Genomic DNA, 25610 nt, shown 5'->3' with positions numbered 1-25610 from the left:
GTGTGAGGAGCAACTCTGTGGGTCTCAGTAAGTCACACAAACAGCTTCTAGAACTCGGGGCCGGAGCGACAGCACAGCGGGGAGGGCGTTGGACGGGCACGCGGCCGACCTGGGTTCGATCCCCAGCATCCCATAGGGTCCCCCGAGCACTGCCAGGAGTGATTCCTGAGTGCAGAGCCGGGAGTCAGCCCTGAGCACCGCCGGGTGGGACCCAACACATCAGGCCTTCTAGAAACTTCCCGTCTTGCTGAGTGTGTCCCGGCACCAGGCGGCCGTCACTCGACCCCCGGCCAGAGACGGGTCACGGGGCTCCACCACTCTCGCATCTGCGGCCTCTGTGCCTCCCAGCGGGCCGCCCGGCCCGAGTGTCAGCAGCCGCCTCGTCCTGGGGCCTCTGGGGCGGGGGTCGGCGACACAGACACGGCCCTCACCGGCCGCCCTCCGAGGCTGGACCTGTCCCCTGGTGGCCCTGTGACACCCGCGTCCTCCACCCGGGCCCCAGGGACGCCCGCCCGGCTCTGCCCGAGGGACCATGCGGGGCCTCGGACACGCAAGGCCTGTGCTCGGGTCAGCCCGGCTCAGGGCCCCACCCAGGGGCGCTTGGGGGCCCTCCCGGTTCTGTGCCGGGGCAGACTCTCGGGCAGGTGCTCCAGGGGCAGGAGGGGCCCAGAGCCAGCAGCCGCCCACCTGGGCTTGGCGGTGTTACCACCTGGACAGGTCCACGGCCCCACCTGGGCAACTCTGCTCACCTGGGCAGGCTGCTTCTCACCGGGGCAACTCTGCCCACTGCTCACCTGAACAGTGCTCACCGCTCACTTGGGCAGTCTGCCCACTGCTCACCTGGACAGTGCTCACTGCTCACTTGAGCAGTCTGCTCACCGCTCACCTGACAGTGCCCACTGCTCACCTGAACAGTGCTCACGGTTCACCGGGGCAGTCTGCTCACTGCTCACCTGGACAGTGCTCACCGCTCACCCGGAAAGTGCTCACTGCTAATCTGGACAGTGCTCGCTGCTTATCTGGGCAGCCTACTCACTGCTCTCCTGGACAGTGCTCACTGCACACCTGGACAGTGCTCACCTGTGCAGTGCTCCCCGCTCCCCGGACAGTGCTCCCCGCTCACCTGGGCAGGTCTGCGCGCCGCACCTGGAGATCTGCGTGGCGTCACCGGCGCAGGCGCGGCCGCCGCGGGCGGGCGCGGGGTTGTCGCACAGGCGCCGCCGGGTCCTCTCCCCGCCGCCGCAGGTCGCCGAGCACCGGCTCCAGCCCTGCCAGGCGGCCCAGCCCCCGTGCACTGCGCGGGCCGGAAGGGAAGAGTCAGGAGCTCTCGCGAGATCGGAAAGTGGCAGGAACCCTCGCGGGGCGGGAGCGGGCGGCGGGCACCGGCTCACGTGGGCGGGCCCAGCTCTCGCAACACCAGGCAGGGGCCGCCTCCCCGCCCCATCCCCGGGCCAAGCTCTCGCGGGACCAGCCAGGCCCCACCTCCCGCTCCCCATCCCAGGGCAGCTCTCGCGAGACCAGCCAGGCCCTGCCTCCCGCCCCGCCCCTCCCCGCCCCGGCAGCTCTCGCGAGGGCAGCCAGGCACTGCCTCCCGCTCCCCATCCCAAGGCCAAGCTCTCGCGAGACCAGTCAGGCCCCGCCTCCCGTTCCTGCCCCGCCCCGCCCTGCCCGGCAGCTCTCGCGAGAGCGGCGCTCACCCGGACAGGCGTCGGTGCCGCAGCGCTGCGTCTGCGCGTCGCTCCCGGGGCAGGCGGCGCCGCCGTGCGCTGGCCTGGGGCTGTCGCAGGCGCGGTACCGGCGGGCCTGGCCCCCGCCGCACGTCCGGCTGCACAGGCCCCAGCCGCTCCAGGGGCCCCAGCGCCCGTCCACTGCGCGGGGGGGGCGCGGTCAGCCCTGCCGCGGGGGCCACCGCGCCCCCCCCCCCGAGGGTCACCACGCCCGGACCTGGCCCCGGGGCTGTGGCCATTGCAGGCCAGCGAAGGCGTCAAGGCCACGCCCAGGACCACGTGCAGGACAAGCTGCAGGGACCACCGGGGCCACTGCGGATGGCCAGCGCTGCCCCCCCCCGGAAAGGGTCACTCACCCCCGGAACTGGCCCCTGGGGACCGCGGCCGGCCCACTGGAGGGCCAGCGAAGAGCCCAGCCCTGTCCACGGACATCAAGGCCACGCCCAGGACAACGGTTCAGGACAAGCTACAGAAATGGCTATAGCCACTGCGGATGGCCAGCGCTGTCCCCCCTGGGAAAGGGTCACCCACGCCCGGACCTGGCCCTTGGGGCTGTGGACGGCCCCGTGTAGGGCCAGCAAAGAGCCCAACCCTGTCCACGAAAGTCAAAGGCCACGCCCAGGACCACGGTGCAGGGCTTCACAGAGAAACCATCGTGGCCACTGCGGATGGCCAGACCTGCCCCCTCCTCTGGGGGAGGGTCACCCACGCCTGGAACTGGCCCTTGGGGCTGTGGCCGGCCCACTGCAGGGCCAGTGAAGGGCCCAGCCCTGTCCACGGATGTCAAAGGCCACGCCCAGGACCACGGGCTCAGAGGTGGCACAGAAACCACCGTGGCCCTGTAGTGTCTCGATATGCCCGGCCAGAGCACTGCGACTCTGCGGACCTCCGTCCACCTCTGTCCACAGTGAGACCCTCGGAGAGCACCCAGTCGACCCACGGCCTCACACTCACCTGGACATGGGTCCGTGCTGCAGAAATCGCTCTGGACGTCACTCCCCACGCAGGTGCTTCCTCCGTACTGGGGTGCGGGATCAGAGCAGTCCCGGGTCCGTTGCCGGGTACCCCCGCCGCAGGACACGGAGCAGGCGCTCCAGCTGGTCCAGCTGGCCCAGCTGCCGTGGACTGCGTGAAGGACAGACGCTCCCTGAGACCGGAGGAACTGGGACGCAAGAGCTGAGATACGGACATCGATTCTATTCTCTTGGTGGGTTTTGGGTGGTGGTGGTGTGTGTGTGTGTGTGGGGGGGTGTTGTCACACCCAGCGGTGCTCAGGGCTTATTCCTGGCTCTGCGTTCAGGGGTCAGTCCGGGAGACCTCGTGCAGTGGCGGGATTGAACCGGGGTCTGCTGCAAACAAGGCAAGCGCCTCCCGCGTCTCCGTCTAATTTCTCCAGCCCTTCGCCATCGGTGCTTCGTGGCGGTCGGAAGACCCGGGTTAGAGGGGGCTCCCCTTACCTGGGCAGTGTCTCTCGTTGCAGCTTTGAGTCTGGGTCCCCGGGCCCTCGCAGTAGGATCCCCCGAAGGACGGGGGAGGGCTACTGCACGCTCTGGTTCGAGTCTGGGTTCCTTTGCCACAGCTCTGGCTGCACAGGCCCCATGGCTGCCATGGGCTCCAGCCTCCGTGAACTGCGGGTGCCCCAGGAGACAGAGAGAAGTCGAGTCAGAACCACGTTGGCTCAAAAAAATAAAAATAAAAACAACATCGGGCCAATAAATTAACACCGTAATGAGCTGGGCGAGCCAGAATCTGAAACCACTGAAAGTGACCCAGAGGAAACATAACAAATGATGTTCTTCCTCTGGCCTGCTTGGGAGATTCTCATGGAAATTGGTGTCCTAAGCGGAATTCAGAAGGTCACCTGAGGCCAAAAGCAAGACTGTCCAAAGAGGCTCTTTCATTACGGCGACATTCGGTCAGGCTGCCCTGTGTCAGCTCGGTTGGCACCCTGAACCCCAGGATGAATATTTCTCTGTGCTCCGTACTCTGTGCTCACAGATGATGCCGTGTTTTCCCACCGTGACCACCCGGACCCCAGGCAGCAGATGCCGGCTTTCAGCTGGATGCAGGTTCCTGTTTACAAATGTCCGTGGCCCTCCCAGTGTGATAATGATGTTCACTGTTCTGACCCCACGACGATTTCTCCATGACATGATGCTCTCGGTTGAAAAGTTCTCAGTAACCCACTCGTCCGCTTCCAGAACCACAGCACAGACTTACCGGCAGTTCCCGAGAGTGATATTCTGACCTCCCGGTAGTAACCAACACATGACACCCTCTGACCACCGACATTTTCTGCCTGAGACTCTGGCTTTGCTCATGTAGGAGCCAGAGTCAGGGCTTATACTGATTGTCCGGGAACTTTCTAGATAGGAGGCGCTTAAAGGATGTTTGGCCGCTGGGTTTAACCAAGGTATAAAACAAGTAATAGGACCTTAAAGTCTAATTGGTCTTTTAATATCACTTACAAGATAACGAATGAGGCAGGAGAGATGGTACGGTGGGTAGGGCACTTGCCTACCTCGGATTCGATCCCTGGCATCCGATATGGTCCCCTGAGCACTGCCAGGAATCAGCCCTGAGCATTGCCAGGTGTGGCTCCCCACAAAAATACAAAAGTTACCAAAGTACCCCAGATACCATATAGTAAGATGATTACACTTCTGTTGTTTTGGTGGTGGTTTTTGCCACACTTTTTTGTTCTTTTGGGAGGCTTTGGATCCACACTCAGAAGTGCTCGGGGACTGTTTGTGGCTATTTTTAAGTTAAAAAAAAATTTCAAATTATTTTGCATTTTCTTTTAATCAAACATTTTCTAATTGAATTGACTGCAAATCAGGCACACATTTAGCTGCTAAAAATTTATACTAAAAATAACTTGACTGGGGCTGGAGCAATAGCATAGCGGGTAGGGCATTTGCCTTGCACGTGGCCGACCCAGGATTGATTCCCAGCATCCCATATGGTTTCCTGAGCACCACCAGGGGTAATTCCTGAGTGCAGAGCCAGGAATAACCCCTGTGTGTTGCCGGGTGTGACTCAAAAAGAAAAAAAAAATGACTAAGATTTTTAGCTCCATGGCAGGTGTTTGTCCAAAGTTCTTAGATGGCTAATGCTTAACACCTTCATCTATGGATGTGCTGTTAATAATTCTATTTTAACTAGTTTAATATATATATATATACATACATATATATGTATACATACACATATATATATACACACATACATATTTTTTTCCAGGTGTTTGTCTGCAAAAGCCCATACCTCTGACAATGTCAAGTCACATACAAAGATTCATTTTTAGTTTTTGTTTTCAGGCCACATCTGCGATGTGCAGGGCTGACTCCTAACTCTGCTCAGGGATCACTCCTGGTGGTGCTGGTGGGATCATAGGGGATGCCGAGGATCAAACCTGGGTCATGCAAGGCAAGTGCCCTGCCCTCCATACTACTGCTCTGGACCCCCAAAGATTCATTTCTTATTGGGGGTGTTATAATTGTTTGACATGGATACATTTACTATCTGTAAAGTTTCTGCCACATGCAAACTGAAGGTCTTCACTACGGACCTTTTTTCATTTGTTCAACCAACCCAGGAAACTGCAAACCAGCACTGAATTTCACAACGATGACATAGAGTTGACATGTTTCTCGAGGGAAGAACAAGCCAGAGTGGGCATAAAACACACGGATCTTAGAAACATGAAAGAACCACTCGAAAGCCACAGTAGACACGGACCCATGGAACAGAACAATGAGGTGGTCATTAGCCCACGTTGCACTTCTGATTCTGGAAAGATGAGGGCCATGGGACTAGGATTTGGGGGCTGCGGCAGAACCCGAGCGTAAGAAGAGCTCTGCCCCATTTCCGAGTATGAGGAAAGATCCTTCCTCCTGATAGAGGAGTGGGATGGAACAGAACAAGACACCAGCGGGGCAGCTGGGGGAATGAGAAGACAGCCATGAACCATCACCTCCCACCTCGGAGAACGGTCATCATTCCAGAAAGCAGAGGGCTGAAGTGCTGGAGAGGATGTGGTTCAAAGGGGACCCACATCCCCGGATGGTACCGTGTACATAGAGGAATTCAGAACATTAAAATGAGAACTGGCACAGACATCAATGGCTAACATCTGGGCACTGATTCAAGAATCCAAATGCTCTAATTGGAAGAATTATCTGCAACCCCCACCCCCTTTGCTATTTGTTGTGGTATTATTTGCATTAGTCAAGAGCAGGAAACAGCACATCAGTGTCCATCACAAGGGACTGGGTAAAGGAGATGTACATATAACAGTACACAGCTGTGCTATTACTGAGGGAATCCTTTCACCTGTACCCACATATACCGACCTGCGCCCAAGAGGAGAACCCTTTCATTCGAGGCCTTATGTTACTGAGTCAATTGTCATTTTCCCCCATCACATATGGAAGGAGTTTGCTGGAGACAAGAGCCAATGAGGGGTGGAGAATGGGCACTGGTGAAGGGATGGGTTCTCGAACTTTGTATGAGGGAAACATGAGCACAAAAATGTATAAATCTGTAACTGTACCCTCATGGTGATTCACTAATTAAAAAATAAAAAAATAAATAAAAATAAATAAAGAATCTCCCCTGGGCTGGAGCAATAGCACAGCAGGTAGGGCATTTGCCTTGCACGCAGCCTGCCTGGGTTTGATTCCCAGCATCCCATATGGTCCCCTGAGCATGGCCAGGAGTTATTCCTGAGTGCATGGGCCAGGAGTAACCCCAGTGCATTGCCAGGTGGGACCAAAAAAAGCAAAAAAAAAAAAAAAAAAAGAATCTCCCCTACAGGACCTGGAGCGATAGCACAGCGGGGGAGGGCGTTTGCACACAGCAGACCCGGTTTCAATCCCCAGCATCCCATAGGGTCCCCCGAGCACCACCTGGAGTAATTACTGAGTGCAGAGCCAGGAGGAACCCCTGTGCACCGGTGGGTGTGACCCCAAAAGCAAAACAAAACAAAAACAAAACACTCTTGAAACCGAAGCATGGAAAGTGTGGTGTCAGCCCGAAAGAGTAAGGAAGTAGTTAAGGAATCTGAGGAAGGGATCCTGTCAGAAGGACAGATGCTAGTCCAAAGAGACCCGCACTAACCAAATCTATGGTGGCTGAAGCATCACAGTAAATAACGATTATAAACCACTGCACTAAATCACACCTGCTAATGGAAGTCAAGATGAGAGAGAGAGGGGGGAAGTTCTCCTTAACATCAGGAAGAGATCATTAGAGCTAATTTCCATAAAGTTTATAGTAATACTGTATCAAGCAAGGTCATAAATGGATGTGAACATGAGTGTACAATAGATAAGAAAAAGTGTAGGCTCAGCACTTGTCTACAAAACCCACGTTAGGGACAAAAGCAAGACCAGGATGGAGCTACCTTAGCCCAGTAAGTGTCAGGAATATCCCCAGAGTGCAGGCAACTAAGCCCATGAATTTTCTGACGTGAAGTGCTGAGAGGGCTCGGAATCTTGGCCTGAGAATCTGCTGCCAAAACGCCAAAGCCGAATCCAATTAGGAAGAAAGAGCAGGCAAATCCACACGGAAAACTCTCTCTCAAAATGTGCACCCTTGAGAAATTATCAGGGCTAGGTAAGACAGAGATGTTGTTCCAATGAAAGAAAGACCAAAAGGACAAGGCAACTAAAGACAAGTGTGGTCCCCAGTTGGATTCTGGAACAGGGAAGAATCGAGAAGGGCATTCCCAGGAGAAACGACAGAGCAGGGGTGGGGCAGGGTGCACAGGGTCAAACCGGGCCCCTCAGGCAAACGGGAATTCCAAGGTGGGGGGCTCTTGGCCTTAGATGACACGATCTCTGTGACCCAAGAGCTACCAGTCAGGAGTTTCTCTGCCATACATCCATGAGAAAGTTCACTGGAGATGAAAGTCAACGCAAGGGACACCAGACACAGGGTGTGGAAAACGCTCGAAACACACAGGCACAGTCCTTGTTCAGTCAGACCTGAAAGTGGCGCTTCCCGGCCCAGCATGCTTAAGTCTGGCTTCAGGTTCTTCCACCTGAAAGAGCCTGGAGACATCTTGAGCAGCTACGCAAAACACCTGGCATAGCTCTGCGAGGTGGTGCCTGATGGGTGCTGAGGAATGGGCATTTCGTCATGGGTGTTTGGAGACATACTGAGGGATGCGTGCTTAGTACCTGGTGGTGAGGGGTGGCTGCTGAAGGACGGGAGTTTAGAGAGGGATGCTGGGGGAAAGGTGTTCAGCAGTGCGTGTTGGGTCTTTAGAGGCGGGGCGTCAGAGGGGCTTGTCGAGTGTTGAGTGGTGGATGGGTGTTTAGGGGTGGGTGCTGGGTGTTCAGTAGTAGTAGCAGTGTGTGTGTGTGTGTGTTTGGGGTGTTTAATGTTGGTGTTGGGTGTTTAGTAATGGTGTTGAGCAGCAGTGGTGGATGTTGGATATTTAGGGTGCTGTTGGGTGTTTAGCGGTGGTGCCAGGTGTTCAGTGGTGGGTGGTGGGTTTTGATGATGGGTGATGAGAGGGGTGCTGAGGGGTGCAGGCTCGTGGGTGCGGCCTCACAGTGGAGTGTTCTCGGCGGGTCTTCACCTCTCTGGGTTCAGCTTTCTCCCCTGAGACTGAGCGGCTGCGCCGGCTACTTACTCTCTCCCCCGCAGGTCAGCTTCACGACCTCCGGCCTGTAGGCGGTCCCTCGGGGCTCGTCTCCCAGGATCTCACCCCCTCCACAAACACCAACCATTTCCTCTCTGGCTGGCCTTCCCGCCTGCTCGCCGGGGGAGCACCGGGCCCCGAGCCGGCACACGCGCAGAGACGGGACTGGGCTCCCGGCAGCCACTGGCCTGGCCGGCCTGGGCTCTCACCTGGGCACGGCCTGACGCTGCACACGACGGCCTCCACGGCGCTGCCCTCACAGGGCTGCCCCCCGTGCTGGGCGGGCGGGCTGCTGCAGGTCCTCCCCCGCGTCCGGTTGCCGCGCCCGCAGCTCTGCGAGCACTCCCCCCATGGGCTCCACGCCGACCAGCCTCCAGCCACTGCTCCGAGACCAAGGGGGACATCTGGGTCAGCGGGTGGCTGTGTCCGGGGTCCCGGCGGGCACGGAGCAGAGCGGGCCCGGGAGCGGGTGGCGTACCTGGGCACGGTCTGGGCTGGCAGGGGCGCGTCTCGGAATCTGGGCCCGTGCACGGGCGCCCGCCGTGGGCCGGGGAGGGGCTGTCGCACAGGCGGCTCCTCTCCTGCAGCCCCTTCCCACAGCTGACGCCGCAGGGGCTCCAGGCCGACCACTGCGAGAACCCCCCGTGGACTGCAAGAGAGACAGGGGTGTCACTCGTCCTGCACACGGAGGGGCTCGGTGGGGCTTCCGGGGAACACGCTGGGTCCAGCGCTGCATTTCTACGGGCCAAATTCTCCACCAGGAGGAACTGAGCTCTGAGCACGGGGGAGCTGCCCAGATGCAGATCCCAGTCAGGGACCAACCCTGACCCCTTTGCTTCTGTCAGGGCTGGCTCCCGGCTCTGCACTCAGGAATCACTCCTGGCAGTGCGCGGGGGACCCTATGGGGATACTGGGGATCGAACCCGGGTTGGCCACGTGCCAGGCAAACACCCTCCCCGCTGGGCTATCTGTGCAATCCCATGACTCAATTATTATTATTATTATTGCTATTATTACTTTGCCCTTTTGGGTCCCACCCGGCGATGCTCAGGGCTGACTCCTGGCTCTGCACTCAGGAATCACTCCTGGCAGTGTGCGGGGGAACCTATGGGATGCCGGGGATCGAACCCGGGTTGTCTGCATGCAGGACAAGCGCCCTTCCCGCTATGCTCTTTCCAGCCCCAGCTGATTGCCTTTTGCATCTAAAATCACCCTGCAAGCCAGACAGACGCACGGGCATCTGAGCAGCCAATCACCCGGATTCTGAACCCAGAGTCTGGTCTGGGAAGCCGGTGGGTCGTCTGGTCTCCGCTGCTCTGCCTGGTTTTGTGTTTAGCTTTGGGTTCTACCCTGCCGTGCTCCGCGACCCCTCCTGGCAGTGCTGGAGGAGCCCTGGATGGGGCTGGGGACCCAGCCCAGGCTGGCCACACGCACGGCGAGTGCCGTCCCCACTGTGCCGTCTGTCCAGCCCTGTCTGCTAAGGTTTACTCGGGACAGGACGGATGCCAGGCGGGGTTAGCGGGGCCAGCTGGCCAGGTCGGGCAGCTGGGGGCTAATCTGAGACCGCCGAGACCCGACGGTCACCTGGGTGCCCTCCTCCGGGGGGCCCCCGCGGGTGGCGGCCACTCACCCTGGACGGTGACCTGGACCCTGACGAGCACGGAGCCCATCACGTTCCGGGCCACGCACTCGTACTGGGCGCTGTCGTCCCCCCGAGCGGGCGCGATGGACAGCGAGCCGTTGGGCAGCATGCGGAGCCGCGTGTCCCGGGGGATGGCCAGGCCCTGCCGGGACCACGAGAGGGCGGGCCGGGGCTCGCCCTCGGCCTGGCAGTGCAGGAGGACTTGGCCGCCAGCCTCCACGACAGTGTCCTCCGGCTCAAGCACGATGGTGGGCGCACCTGTGAGGGCGGGCACAGCACCGCGGGTTCCCAGCTGCCCCGCGGTCCCCGGGGCCCTTCGTGAAGCTAACGTCCGGCTGCGGGACACTCGGGGCGGCTCAGAGGGAAGCACCGACGTCTCGGGACGGACGCGGGGCTCGGCCCAGGAGCCGCCTCGTTTACCCCAGACTAGCCCGGAACAATCACCCACGGCGGCTTCTGGACCCCAACCCCAGCCCCACCTCTGGCTGCGTCTCTGAACCTCTGGGTCCTTGAAGATGGTGCCCCCCGCCCCTCACTGGGTTCTTGCAGCCGCCCCAAGATGATGTGAGCATGCGGTGTGACGGTGCTGTGGCCCTTTGCGGGGGCTGGGGCCACACGTGGCAATGCCAAGCGTTTGCTCCTGGCTCTGGGATCAGTACCGGCAGGGCTCGGGGACATCAGGAATCGAACCCAGATCAGCCGCACGCAAGGCAAGTGCCTTTCATGAGTACAGTGCTCTGGCTCCCCTTCCCTCGTCCTGGGGGCGGAGAACCGTTACAGATTCTGCAGGCAGAATCCCTCTCAACTACGACTCCACATTCGGAAGGCTTTGCAGTTGGTTTTGTTTCACCCGGCTGTGATCCTTACACAACGGGCGCCTCATCTGTGACCCCGTGCTTTCTTCCCCAACCTGAGGGGTTTCGTCTCCGACTACCTCTTTCTGAAGCCCGTGACTGGTCTGAGAGGGTCCGCTCTGCCCCCTCGACGTCATTCCTATGTGATTATAACTATGGCTAAATTCAACAACATAGTTTTGTGAGGGAAGATTCCGTAGCTGTTTTTGAAAGCTAACTCAGAATGGTAGATTTAGGCAGGTAAAAGGGGCAGCATTTAACCCACTGGGGCTTACTAACAAATCTGAACGATCTCAGATACCATCTGGTCTCAAGAGCTCACAGTACGGCTGAGTCCTGGCTCTGTGCTCAGGAATCACTCCTGGCAGGGCTCGGGGGGGACCCTCTGTGGTATCAAGGATCAAAACCGGGCGGGCTGGGTTCCCCACTGTACTCTCTCCAACGGCACGGGCTAGAAATGGACTTAAATAAAATTCCATCCGCCTCCTCTTGAGGCTCAGTCCCTCAGCCACATACTGAGCCATTAAACATAAGCACTTTATCTCCACGGAAACGTTGCTTCTGGGGGTTATTGGCCAAGGGTATGCCTTGCATGTGGGAGACCCGGGTTCAAACTCGCCCTCCACCCCCTGATGTTGCTTCTGGTGCTTTACTCTTAACTTCAGACCTGTTATACTGCTGGCTTTTTTTTTTGGGGGGGGGGGTGCACTATTTGCTCTTTGCCAAAACAAACTCGGTCATTTAGAGGAGCTGATCTAGCACAGTCTTTCCTGAACCAGGTCAAGGACCCCCCCGCCCCTCCGCCTTCGCGTGGTTACCCCCAGCAGATCACGTGCTCATCTCCCTCCGATTCCCCTCACCGGGAGCCCAGGGAGCTTTCACTGACACACAGCAACTTGGGAACGGGGGTCTCTCCCCTGCCTGCTGAGTTAGAGCTCTCACCCGTCCATCGGCTTCTGGAAAGATCTAGAGATCAGCTGAGCAAGGCCTGGCAGGGCTCTGGTGCCTTGCGTCCAGCCAACAGGAGAACGGAGAGTTGGGTCCACTTAACTGATTCAGTAACAAATCTGTTTTCCCTCATCACATCCCATAAAGTGATCATCTGGTCGGAATGTACTTGAACCGAGTAAGTGTCAGTAGGTGAATGAATAGAGAGAATATGGCGTGTGTGTATGTGTATGTGAGTGTGTGTATGTGTGTGAGTGTGAGTGTGAGTGTGTATGTGTGTGAGTGTGTGTATGTGTGAGTGTGAGTGTGTGTGTATGTGTGTATGTGTGTGTGAGTGTATGTATGTGAGTGTGAGTGTGTGTATGTGTGTGAGTTATGTGTGTGAATGTGAGTGTGTGTGTGTGTGTGTGTTTTCATTTGGTCTTGGGGGTGAGAACCGTTGGGATGCCAAGCTCTGGCCCCAGGGAGCCACCGTCTTGGGCTGATCAGACAGAGGAAGAATGTGATGACACTGACCCACCTGCCCCGTGACATCAGCCACCCCTGCCCCCGCCCCCGCCCCACGCCACTGGGAGCAAAGAGGGCCTCCCTCGAGAGAGCGTCTCGGTGGCGTCCCCGCGCCCGGGGGCACTCACTCTGCAGGGTCAGGCTCAGGCTCCGCTCCACCACCCCGGCCTCGTTGGCCGCCACGCAGGTATAGTCGCCCGAGTCTTCGTTCTGCAAGCAAAGGGGGACTTCAGACACAGGGCAGGCTGGCCGTCGCTGCCCCCCGCCCCAGGTGACATTTCACGCTGACACACCCAGCAGCTGCGCTCAGGACTCACTCCTGGCTCTGTGCTCAGGGAGGACTCCTGGGGGTGCCCGGGGGACCCTGTTTGAATCCAGGTTGGCCGCATGCAGGGCAAGAGTCTCACCCCGTGCTCTGCCTCCGGCCCAGGTATCTTATTATTATTATTATTATTTTTGTTTTTATTTTATAAAGTAGTTCACGATATTTGAGTGCATTTAATACTCAAACACCAACCCCACCACATTTCGGGTGTTTCCATCCCGAACTCCAATCCCTGTCCCAAAGTAGAAGCGAAATAATATAATATTTCCTATTACAATAGGAATAATATAATATTTCTAAGGTTGGTAGGCATCTTATTATTAGATTAAAAAAAAACTTTTAATTTTATGTTTGGGCCACAGCCAGCTGGGGCTTAGAGCTGACTCCTGGCTCTGCATTCAGGGGTCACTCCTGGTGGGGCCTGTGGGGCCAGAGACAGAGCCAGGGAGGGAACCCTTCTCAAGCTCATTCTTTCAAGGGAAATTTAATCGTTATAGAAACGGCATATGTATATGCTCATAATTAGAATTAAAAAAACACCAGAAATCTCTTAAGTATTTTCAAAATGGGCTCAAGAATAACAACCGGTAGGAAACTCGAATGAAATGAAGTCTTTGTATAGTCCGGGATCTGAAGCTGTCTTCTTGAAGAAAACCACTAATGCTGTTCCGTAGACATGCCTTAAAAGGCACGAAAAGCCCCAGAATACACAGACGTCCTGACTGGTTCTAGTGGAGGTTACCCAGAGAACAGTGAGCTTGGGCCCTATCAAGAGAACCTGAAATTCAGCTGAGAGAGAGAAAAGGGAATTAAGCGGCAATAATGAATCGAGAATTTAGGCCCCCAAATAATGGCTGTGTAGGCTTCGATATGGATAACCTACAAGCAAGTCCTAAATGAGATGAGATTTGGCGACTAATAAGAGTTACAGACTTCACTAGAGAGAGACAGCACAAGGGTTAGGACGCTGGCCTTGCACGCAGCCAACCGGGGCCCCCAAACACCTCCAGGAGTGATCCCCGAGTGCAGAGCCAAGAGTAAGCCCTGAGTACTGCCAGGTGGGACCCCCCCCCAAAAAAAAAACCAAAAACAAACCAACAAAAAAGAATTTGTGAACAGAACTCTCAAGAGACTGTAAACAGTGGAAGGGTCTTGAGTTTCGGGAAGCAGAGGAGGGCTGGAGGGGTCCGAGACGTCAATTTAGGGATGCGAATTTAGGTGTTAACTCGGGTGTGACCATCTTATACAAGTAGAACGTTCTAGCAGGAAACTTATTGGAACTCGCAAAACTTTCAGGGTGGGAGACTTGTAATTGGGAAGCTGGATTTGGTGAGAAATTTAGTTTGCTGGTATCGCAAACGTCTTCAAAAAGAGCCACATTTGTGAAGAGGATCCTTGAGTAAGGTGGATTCAAGTTCCAGAAGCTAAAGGCAGGTTATGAGGATGATGATATGATCTCAAAAAATGATCTCAAAATGGTCTCAAAAAAAACCAAAAAAACTACAGCCAGTGGGGAGGGTGTTTGCCTTGCACAGGGCTAGCCCGGGTTCGAGCCCCAAGCACCACCAGGAGAGATCTCTGAGCACGGAGCTAGCAGTCAGCCCTGAGCATCGCTGGGTGTGACCCCCAAACAACACCCCTCTCCTGCCCAAAAAAGATAAAACCCAAAGAAATGAAGCCATAACCAACTCTACAATGTGCTGAAATAAAGTCAAGGAGGCTGGGCATGACCCGCCGGAACCGGGGAACCTATTTAATCATCGTTCCACCCAATTCACAGCAAGCTGCAACCCAACAGCCATATGTAACCCAGCTGGGACATCTGTTTGTTTGTTTATTTTGGTTTTTTGCTTTTTGGGTCCCACCCGGCAATGCTCAGGGCTGACTCCTGGCTCTGCACTCAAGAATCACTCATGGTGGTGCTCGGGGGACCCTATGGGATGCCGGGAATCGAACCCGGGTCAGCCTTGTGCCAGGCAAACGCCCTCCCTGCTCTGCTGTCGCTCGGGCCCCAACTGAAATGTAAAAATGTTTATTTTACATTTCAAGGTGAAATAAAGGATCTCATCCCCGTGCTCCTGAGTCACAAAGCTTAGAAGCAGGGTTCCTGTTCTGAGTTACGGAAACTTCTGGAAAGCCGGAGACGGCCGTGGCGTGGTGGTGGAGTTCTACCCCCGACCTCGTTTGTAACTGGGCTCGCCACGCCCGCCCCCGCCTGCTGTGACACCGACTGGAGGCCGGGTCGCTCGAAGGTGCAGAATTCTCCGACTGTTCGGATTTTGATTTTTTTGTTTTTTGTCTTTTTTGTTTTGGGGTCACACCCAGCAATGCACAGGGGTTACTGCTGGCTCTGCACTCAGGAATTACTCCTGACCGTGCTTGGGGGACCCTATGGGATGCTGGGAATTGAACCCGGGTCGGCCACGTGCAAGGCAAACGCCCTATCCACTGTGCTCTCGCTCCAGCTCCTGCTCGGAGTTTGAAAAGTCGTCAAGGATTCCCCAGCGATCCTGAAACTCGATGACTTTCGACTCTCAGAAGACTTACGCTTTGGTTCCAAGCTCCCGGTTCGGGGATCGGGCAGGGAGGCCCCGCCGCAGCTCCCCGGGAGCCAGGGACAGGGTGGCCGCTGGCCAGAGGGGCCGTCCCGCCTTACCACGGTGCCATAGATGGCCAGGGAGCCGTTGCTGAGCTGCTGGATGCGGTGGTTGATTTCGACGTCCACCCCCTTCCGGCTCCACTGGATGGTCGGGGCGGGGTCCCCCTTCACCTCACAGTCCAAGATGGCGTTGCCCCCCAGGGGCTCGATCCAGTTGGACGGGTAATCGCCCTTGAAGACCGGAGGCTCTGGGAAGCGAAACACAAGTCCGGCGAACGCTCTGACCACCTACTGGTGACCGGACCAAGTTCTGAAAAGCTTTTAGCAGATGGACGGGGGGGGGGGGGGGGGGGGGGGCGAAAGCTGCTTTTGAATCTCATGAATGGTCCGGAATCAACTGGAGATTGTGGCGGCTTCAATCATGTATTTTCCCCCTTGCCGGGGACCCCAGACCATGGGGAGGTCAGGATTGCTTCGGCGCAATGCCAGAGATGAGGCTCAGGACCTCACGGTTACGTGGGTGCCTCACCTATGCCACTGAGTCAACTTCTAGAATCGTCTCACTGGGGAATCAGAAACAACCGGGCTGATCGAATCACCTTGGCACACGTGGTGGCCCCGGGGTTCGAACTCAGGACTGGGAGCTTGCTAGTGAGGGTTTAAGCCACGCCACGGCGCCATCTTTCAGCCCTGTTTCAGCCATCTAAATGGAAGATTCTCCTTGTGCCCAACTCTCCTTCAGGACTTTCTGCTTGGCGGGTGAACGTTCCCACCTTCTCTCTCCCATCTGCCCATCACGAACCCGGATTCCCCCCGGCTTGCTCCCTAGCCAGGAAGCCGAGGAGGAGCCCTCGGGGACACACGCGTTCACCCACCTTTCACGTAAACAAATCCGATGGCCTTCACAAAGCCCACGCTGTTTTCGGCCGTGCAGACGTACGTGCCGGCGTCCCCCTTGGCCACTCGCTCAATAACAAGCTCACTGTGTCCCTTGTCACTGTCAAAGTGGGCTGTGGGGACAACACAGACGTCTCTCAGTGCCCCGGGGAGGTCGCCCTGCGCTGGGCAGCACGCAGACGGGATTTATGAGCTGAACCAGCCCCGGGGCCCGGGTGGTTGAGCCCTCGGGGGAAGGGACTCTGCCAGCTGCTTCCCTGCAGGTCGCCGGGTCTGGAGACGCTTGTTTGGAGAATGACCAATGGCAGGGAGAGACAGGAAGGGAGAAGGAAAACAAACACCTCGAGGATGAGTGGTGAGGGGGGCCACCTTCCCCTCAACAGCTCGGCCTCCCGCCGGCGCCCCTGGGGTTCACACATCTTTGCCGAAGAAACGGCACATTTTCCATTTCCTTTATCTCACTCCGCCCCGACATCAAAGCCCTGAAAACCTCTTTTCAGTACTGACTCAACCGACTTGGCCGGCCAAGAGGGAAAATCATGAGAACACGGGCTGTCAGGTAACGCGGCAGGACACGGCCCATCTGTGATCAGTTACACGCTATGATCATGGGCACGTAAATATTTGCACAGGAAGGGAGGGTACTTGTTTTTGTTTTTGGGTCGGCCATGGGCAGGGGGAAACACGTTCGTCCCAACACAGCCAACAACGAAGGGCAAGTCGGAGCACCCCTGCCAGAGTCCACTTCCAGAACGCTCGCCCCCACGGGCCTGCCCTCACGCAGGAGGGCTCTGAAGGTTCCCCGTGACGAGCGGGAGAGGGAGAAAAAGAGCCTCCCAAGTTGTATTTTGGATCTTTCCCCGAGCTGTAAGACATTAAATAGCTGTGAAAGCAAGGCGCCCCTGGGGCTGGTTGAGATGTTTTGGTGCTTGTTTCTTCCCAGGGTGAGGAAAATCCTGGTATCTTGCTCTTCAATAAAATATTATTACAAAGACGATACGGCTGATAAATCCCAGCGACTCACATAAATAAAAAGGAGAAAACCCACGTTTATTGTGCTTTTCGAGGAAGCCACTTATCCCAAGGTAGAAACATAACAACCTCTCATTTCTGATCACATCTGTAGGCCGACAGCAGAGGCTGATGCTGAAGGAGACTCTTGTCCTGGGGCTTGTAAACTCAAACCCCTGACTCCCCGTGCTCCCCTGGCTTCCAGGACTTTCATACTAAAGATACTTTTTTTTTTTTTTTTGCTTTTTGGGTCACACCTGGAGAAGCACAGGGGTTACTCCTGGCTCTGCACTCAGGAATTACTCCTGGCGGTGCTCAGGGGACCCTATGGGATGCTGGGATTCGAACCCGGGTCGGCCATGTGCAAGGCCAACGCCCTCCCTGCTGTGCTATCGCTCCAGCCCCAAAGATACATTTTATTAAAATGTTTTCGAGTGCGGGAAGTTTGGGCCGCATCTGGCTGTGTTCTGGGCCTCCTCCTGGCTCTGTGCTCGGGGATCACTACTAGAGGGGCTGGGGGGGGGGCACCATAGCCCATGGCGGGGATCGAACCTGGGTCAGCCACATGTGAAGGAATTGCTTTGCCCAGTGTACCATCACCCCAGCCCCTGAGGGTAAGTCTGCACACAACCGTCCCGAGCGGTTAACAGTCGAACCCGCACGCTGAACACGAGAGGTCACCTCTGCGGGAGTTAACGACTCTTGGTTTGTTTTTTGTTCGTGGGGCTACGCCTGCACGGCAGAGCCTGGCAAGCTCCCCGTAGTGTCTTCGAGACACCAAACACAGTCACAACAAGTCTCACCATGGAGACGTGACTGGCGCCCGCTCGAGCCCATCGATGAGCAACGGGATGACAGTGATACAATGCTACACCCAGAGGTGCTCAGGGATCACTCCTGGCAGGGCTCGGGAGACCGTGCAGGGCGCCAGGTATTGAACAACTCCCAAGACTCCAACAGCAGCCAGGTTAACTCACTGGTCAGGGCTGCTGGTGACCCCCGGGGGTAAGTTTCCACCAAAACTTTAGAGTGAAGGGGATCATGTCTAGATGACCAGAAAAACCGACGAGTGCAGGTCCTGTAGGATCCATCCTCGAGAGTATGAGGGGGGGAGAGACAGAAGAAGAAGACAGAAGAGACAGAGGAGGAGACACAGAAGGAGACACAGAGAGGCACGGGAGAAGAACAGAGAAGACACAGAAGCAGAGACAGAGAGAGGTCAGAAGAGACCAGAGAAGAGACGACAGAGAGACAGACAAAAGAGAGCACAGCAGCACACACAGAAGTAGAGCACAAGGAGGAGCCACCTCCATCCGGTCCATGCACAGCGTCTCGAGAGCACCCAACGCGAGCGGTGCGTGCGAGAGAGAGCTGCCCGAGTGCCCTCGGACAACAGAACAAAACAACGACACATCATATCAACACACCATATCGTCTCCCCCTCCCGCGCTCCCGCCGCCCTTGTGATTTTTTTTACACCCGAGCACACGTGTTGCCCGCATCTCCCCTCTTGAGATGTGTACTTTCATGCTTTCGTGTCCAGTGCTAGGATGTGTGTAGAGCTCTCTCCACCCTCGGAGAAGCCCGCGTTCTCTCTTGAGAATAGTGTTACTCTTACTCTTCTCTCTCCCACTCATCCCTTCCTCCTTCCCTCAAAAAGCCTCTACATAAAATCTGTTACTTCAAATAAATAAATAAATAAGTTAAAAAAAAAAAAAGAGTATGAGGGGGGGAAGGAAGCCACAGCAGGGAACCGCAACCAATTCTTCCTGGCCTCCTCCTCCCTCCCCTGTCGCCGCCCCGACGCGCCGACCACTGGCCCGTGCCCCCCGGGGAGCGACCCACCTGGGAGGATGTTGTTGTTGAAGGCCCACGTCAGCCGGGGCAGCGGGAGGCCCGTGGCCCCGCAGCTCAGGCGCAGCCGGTCGCCTTTGTTCAGTGCCACGTCTCCGGGGAGCTCGGTGAAGGTGGGGAGCACGTGCACCGTGAGGCTGGCCGTGCGGGAGTCCTCCCCCGCGGCGTTGGTGGCCACGCAGGTATAGGCGCCCGCGTCCTCCGGCTGGGGAAACAGTCACAACGCTTACGGTGGCACCGCTCGGGGGAGGAACCCAGGAAACCCGCGTCCTGCTCCGAGATGGTCGACTTTCTGCTTCCAGTCCAGGCCGGCCTTGACGGAGCACCAGGAGGGCCCAGACACAGTGACCTGACTTCAGAAAGCACGAGACTGGGGCCCGCGTGACAGCACAGCGGGGAGGGCGTTGGCCTGGTACGCAGTGACCCGGGTTCGATCCCCGGCATCCCATAGGGTCCCCCAAGCACCACCAGGAGTGATTCCTGAGCACAGAGCCAGGAGTCAGCCCTGAGCATCGCTTGGTGGAACCCAAAACAGCCAAAACTAAATCAATCGATAAAGTATGTGTTGGGCTGGAGAGATAGTCCAGGGATTAAGGTGTTTGCAGCCAGTCCTGGTTCAACCCTTAGCATCAGACAGGGCCCCTCCCCACCCCCACCCCGAGCACCGAGCACCAGCAGGAGAGTCCCCTGTTCAGGCACTGGGCGTGACCTCAAAACACAAATGTTTATGTTAAAACATCTTCAGAGGGCTGGAGCCATAGCACAGCGGGGAGGGCGTTGGCCTGGCACACAGCTGATCCGGGTTCGATCCCCGGCATCCCATAGGGTCCCCCCCGAGCACCGCCAGGAGTGATCCCCGAGTGCAGAGCCGGGAGTCAGTCCTGAGCATCGCCGGGTGGGACCCAAAAAGCCAAGAAAACAGAAAAAAAAAAAAAAAGAAAGCATTAGATCAGAGAATTTAGGAACATGGGTCATGATTTTTCAAGACACGAAGGAAGAATGAAGATGTCAAAGGCCGACGGCGCCCGGGCCGGGCCGTGGGAGCACCCAGGAGGCTGAGGCAGGGTGGGTCCTGACAGGTCTATGGTCTGGCTCTGGGCTTCTGCCGACCTCCCTCCCACGGTGCCAGCGGGAACCCCCTCCTGCCGGTTCCCCCTCAGCCGAGTCTCAGAGTTGTCGTGGGGGCCGGCTCAGGCCTGGGTCATCTTTCCTCTGTTCCCTGCACTCGGCTGCAAGGTATCGTCACCCGGTGTGGGGTCAGCGGCCAAGGATGGACGCCTGCCCCTGTCCTCCCCCTTCTCAAGCCCACGGGACCTACCTCGTCTGCTCTAAGGAAGACCCACTGAGTCTCTCTCCTCGACTCCCCGAGCCCCTCCATCACTGCTGCCCCCAGGAGAGTCACTCCAGGAGCACTTGTACAACGAGTGATTTAATGCTTCACAGCCAAGGCCCAGACTCGGAAGCATTAAATCTCTTTGTAAGTTTAAGGCTATTTTGGGTATGGAAGCACCTCAAAATAATCAGTCTAAAATGCAGCATGAAATTAGAATCGTTTGTTATAGATACAATCTCTACTTGGTTGGTTGCAGATGATTTTTTTTTACTAGTGGAAGCAAAATGCTCCTTGATGAAGTCCAAGAATCACATTTTAAGAAAACTTTCTGCATCTTAGAAAAGAGGCTGCAGCTTAGAAAACGATCATCTTCTCTATTAGTTTGGGGCCACCCTCGGCTGATTCTGCATTCGGGTACCCCTCCTGGCAGGGCCCAGGGGTCTGGAGGCAGTGCTGGGGATGGAACCAAGGTCAACTGCATGCAAGGTGAGGTGAGGGCCTTCCCGCTGTCTCCTCTCTTTGGCACTCGCGTCGTTTAGCTAGTGGTACTGAAACAGGGGTGCCCCTTTGCAGTCACAGGAGACACATGTGACTGCTCTGTTCATGGTCTTCGGGGCTGAGTCAGAGCAGCGACGTGCCTTGTAACCCCGGGAGTCTGCCAAATGGTTGCGCTTATGCCATAAAGTTAGTGCCATCAATGCGATCCCTTTCGTCCGCTCAAGGGTAATTCCAGAGGTTCCTTGCTATGACAGGCATTCGGACGGGGAACGAAGAGGAATAAGCTATTTACGAAGTTCTGAGAGTGATTCTCACTGCGTTGGTGTTTAACGACCAGTCCCGGAATTAAGACTCTTAACGCCAGCAGTGGAGACAGAGATTCCTCCTTCACAGGGGTCCACTGACCCTGCCCAAGAGGCAGGGAAGGATTGAGGGGGGGTAGAGGGTGACGAGAGGGATCTTGGGGACACCGGTGCTGGGAAATGTACACTGGTGAGGGGTGGATGTCGGAACACTGTAGGACTGAAATTCAATCATGTATGGCCTTGTAACACTCTAAATTTCTTTTTTCTTTTTGGGTCACATCAGCGATGCTTAGGGGTTCCTCCTGGCTCTGCACTCAGGAATCACTCCTGGCGGTGCTTGGGGGACCCTATGGGATGCCGGGGATCGAACCCGGGTTGGCCGCTTGCCAGGCCAAGGCCCTCCCCACTCTGCTATCACGCGGGCCCCAATCTCATTCTTTCTGAAGTCAGGTCAGGGAAATGTACACTGGTGGAGGGGTGGGTGTCGGAACACTGTAGGTCAATGCCCTCCCCGCTGTACTTTCGCTCCAGCCCCTAGATTATTATTTTTTTAAATATCACTCTATCACTGTCATCCCATTGCTCATCGATTTGCTCGAGCGGGCACCAGTAACGTCTCCATTGTGAGACCTGTTGTTACTGTTTTTGGCATATCGAATATGCCACAGGGAGCTTGCCAGGCTCTGCCATGCCTCGATACTCTCAGTAGCTTGCCAGGCTCTCCTTGAGGTTTTTTAAATTAAAAAAAAAAAAGGTGGCCCACTGACAAAAAACATGTTTCCCAAACAAGGGCCAAAGAGAAATATTCAAAATCTCAATGGGCAAAGACACCTCAGAGTTCCTCTTTGCTATCCGCAATGAGAAAGACAAAGTCATCAGCTGTAGAAGCCTAAAAAGATGCCCCAACTGCTCATGACATAACCTCATCACCTCTCCTCATCATCCCATTACTTGTTTATATCCCAGAAGGACCCAGAGGTACCTACACCTTTTTCTGACCAACACAGATCGCCACGAAATCAAATCAAAAGTTTTGAAAAACAACAACAACAACAACGTTGTTCCGTAGGAGTTGCTGCTCTTTTTTCTATACTATACTCAGATCTGGATGCTGCTCTTTTTTCTATACTATACTCAGATCTGGAGCACAAAAAACGAAATACATGTCAAATGCATCTCATGGCCTGAATGGACCCAAAATCTTTTCCACGATTACATCACATACATCATTATCAAGTAACATATCCCCCCAGGTGACTCAGCGTTCCAGGGGAATTCATCATCTGCCTTCACGGACGCAGAACTTACCAGAACGTTCTCCAGAATGAGCTCTCCGTAGGGCTCCAGGGTGTATTTTCCTAGTGAGTTGGCTAGCAGGACATTGTCCTTTTTCCAGTGGATGGTGGGCGTGGGGACCCCGTCGGCCGTGCAGGGGAGGAGGGCTCGGGAATTCTCATTGACTGTGTAGTGCTCCTCTGGGAGGTGGATCCGAGGGGGGACTAGGAAGAGTTTAAAGACCATAGCTCAGAGGCTGCATTCAGTGGTGGCTTCATTAACGTCACAAATGAACACACAGAAGGCTCCTTGGGATGGAGCCATAGCACAGAGGGGAGGGCATTGGCCTTGCACTCGGCCGACCTGGGTTCAATCCCTGGCATCCCATAGGGTCCCCGAGCACCGCCAGGAGTGAGTCCTGAGTGCAGAGCCTGGAGTCAGCCCTGAGCATCGCCGGGTGGGACCCAAAAAAGCAAATATATAAATAAAAATAAAACTATTTGTTTTGCTACACCCAGCAGTGCTCAGGGCTGACTTCTGGCTCTCTGAATTCAAGGATCACTCCTGGTGTGGGGTCATTTGTGGTGCCAGGAGTTGAACCCGGGTCAGCTGTATGCAAAGCAAGTGACTTGCCGGCTATACTCCTATATATATTGTTTGTTTTGCTTCGGTTTTGGGCCACACTGACCAGTACTCAGGGCTTACTCCTAGCTATGTGTGCTTGTATTTTAGAACCTTTTATTAGTGATTTTCTGTTTAGCATCGTTGATTATTGCAAATTTTCTACAAGTTCCCGTGAAAGACAATTAATTATTCCAAGCAAAGAGACTAAAATGCACATAACTGAAAGTAGTTATACACTTCAAGGAAGAAATTCAGATAAATTCATAGATGCTTTTTAATTTTGACTCAATTACAACATTTAAAGGTTTTCACTGAAGTTCATACTGTCACAGAAAAGCTGTTTACTGCCTTGGGGTTTTGGGGCCACATTCAGCAGTGCTCAGGGTTCACTCCTGGCTCTGCAATCAAGGGTCATTCCTGTGTGGGCCTGGAGGGGCCATCTGGGGTACTGGGGATCGTATGTAGGTAGGCTGCACACAACACAAGGGCCCTGCCCACCGTGCTCTCCGACCCTGTAACAAAGAAGTTAAAAGAATTCAAGCACTCCAAGCTCTCATAAAATTTTGAAAAATGATCAGGGGGCCGGAGTGACAGTCCGGCAGGGAGGGCGTCTGTCTTGCACAAAGCTGACCTGGGTTCGATTCCCAGCATCCCACAAGGTCCCCTGAGCACCACCAGGGGGTAATTCCTGAGTGTAGAGCCAGAAGTAACCCCCGAGCTTTGCAGGGTGTGACCCCAAAAAGCAAAATAAATAAATAAATAAATATTTTTTAAAAAAGTAAAAATATCAGAAATGATCATAAAGTACTTGATATCCTAACACATCAAGAGTGGGGATCGTACTATCACACTTATCGTAATTACTAGCACTAAGAGTAGTGCTGGACTCAGATGTTGGAAACAGCTGCTGGTTTTCTCTGGCCGACATGAAAGATGATGACGTCGTCATCTTAAAATATACACCGACAACCGAAATAGTTCAGTTCAGCTGATGTTTAGCTGTTTTGTGAGTTGTCTGAGCTCAAAGGACCAACGTGTAGCTTTGTCCTAACACGTGCACACGAGGACTCTGTGACTCCTAACCCACCCGCTGACCGGACGGCCTGGGACTCGGTGAGGGAAGCTGAGTCTCCCCGGGCCAGAGCACAGAACCCAGCCCTCTCCGTGGGGGGACCATCAGGCCCCGAGCTGCAGAGCTGCATTTCTCTTTCTCTCCCAGGCAGCGGGGCACTCAGGAGGGAACACAGAGCACAGAACAGGGCCTTTGTGTCTGTGTGGCTGTGCAGCGGGGGAATGAAGGTCAGGCCCCTGCTTAGACCACTCACCAGAGACCACCTCCCGGGGGCCACCTCCCGTGGACTGTGAGTATGGACCACACTGCGGATCACCTGCTGTGGGCCACCTACACTGGGTCACTCACTGTGGACGGTCTGCTGTGGACGGTGAGAAGGGCCACATATTGTGGGCCACTCACCGCTGACAGTGAGCACCTTCCACGGGTCACCTGCTGTGGACTGAGAGTGTGACCCACCTTCCGTGGCCCACCTACTGTGGGCTGTGTCACCCACTCACCACGGATCACCTACTGTGGACTGTGAGTGTGATCCACCTTCCATGGTGCCCACCTACCGTGGACTCTGAGTGTCACCCACCTTCCGTGGACTGTGAGCCTCATCCACCTGCCATGGTCCACCTACCGTGGACTCAGAGTGTCTCCCACCTTCCGTGGACTGTGAGCCTCATCCACCTGCCACGGCCCACCTACCGTGGACTCTGAGTGTCGCCCACCTACCGTGGCCCACCACCATGGACTATGAGTGTCACCAACTACTGTGGACTGTGTCACCCACCTACTGTGGCCCACCTACTGTGGACTGTGTCACCCACCTACCGTAGCCCACCTACTGTGGACTGTGTCACCTACCTACCGTGGACTGAGTGTCACCCACCTACCGTGGACTGTGAGTGTCACCCACCTACCGTGGACTGTGAGTGTCACCCACCTACCATGGACTGAGTGTCACCCACCTACCATGGACTGTGAGTGTCACCCACCTACCGTGGACTGTGAGTGTCACCCACCTACCGTGGACTGTGAATGTCACCCACCTGCCGTGGCCCACCTACCGTGGACTGTGAGCGTGGTGCTCACACTGGCTGACCCTGCCGCGTTGGTGGCCAGGCACGTGTACTGGCCAGCATCCTCTGGCTGGGCAAACGCGATCTGCAGCGCGCCAGAGCTGAGAACGCGCAGACGGAGGGACTCGGGGACGGCACGCCTGTCCTTATGCCAGGAGACGCTGGGGGGCGGGTGGCCATCTGCCTCGCAGGGCAGCGAGATGGGCCTGTCCACGGCAGTGAGGTGCTCCTCAGCGGGGGCACGGATGGCCGGAGGAACTGAGAGAGAAACAAAGTCGGAGTCGTCACCGCCTGCGAGCTCCGTATAGGAGCATGACACGGCGCTGACCCACCCCTCGGTCTCGGGGAAGAAGGGTCCAACCTCACCGGGCTGCTTAGACCAGGAAATAAAAACCGCTCGTTTTCATGGAAAAACAAAAT

General features: G+C 55.9%; 1 protein-coding gene across 1 annotated transcript in view; it reads right to left on the bottom strand.

Moving 5' to 3' along the window:
- The window catches only part of HMCN1 (hemicentin 1), a 293245-nt gene that overhangs the window by 21585 nt on the left and 246050 nt on the right, over window positions 1-25610 (bottom strand). The window contains 13 exon segments of the mRNA XM_055121231.1: window positions 1124-1294; window positions 1698-1868; window positions 2682-2852; window positions 3185-3355; window positions 8589-8759; window positions 8858-9028; window positions 10010-10279; window positions 12459-12540; window positions 15312-15502; window positions 16130-16264; window positions 19008-19221; window positions 22461-22651; window positions 25179-25448. Coding sequence (XP_054977206.1) covers window positions 1124-1294; window positions 1698-1868; window positions 2682-2852; window positions 3185-3355; window positions 8589-8759; window positions 8858-9028; window positions 10010-10279; window positions 12459-12540; window positions 15312-15502; window positions 16130-16264; window positions 19008-19221; window positions 22461-22651; window positions 25179-25448 — 2379 coding nt within the window.

Source organism: Sorex araneus, chromosome X (genome assembly GCF_027595985.1).
Source record: "Sorex araneus isolate mSorAra2 chromosome X, mSorAra2.pri, whole genome shotgun sequence".
In the NCBI taxonomy this organism is placed as follows: domain Eukaryota; kingdom Metazoa; phylum Chordata; class Mammalia; order Eulipotyphla; family Soricidae; genus Sorex; species Sorex araneus.
Note: the sequence above shows the minus strand (reverse complement) of the source record. Positions and strands in the feature narration are given on the sequence as shown.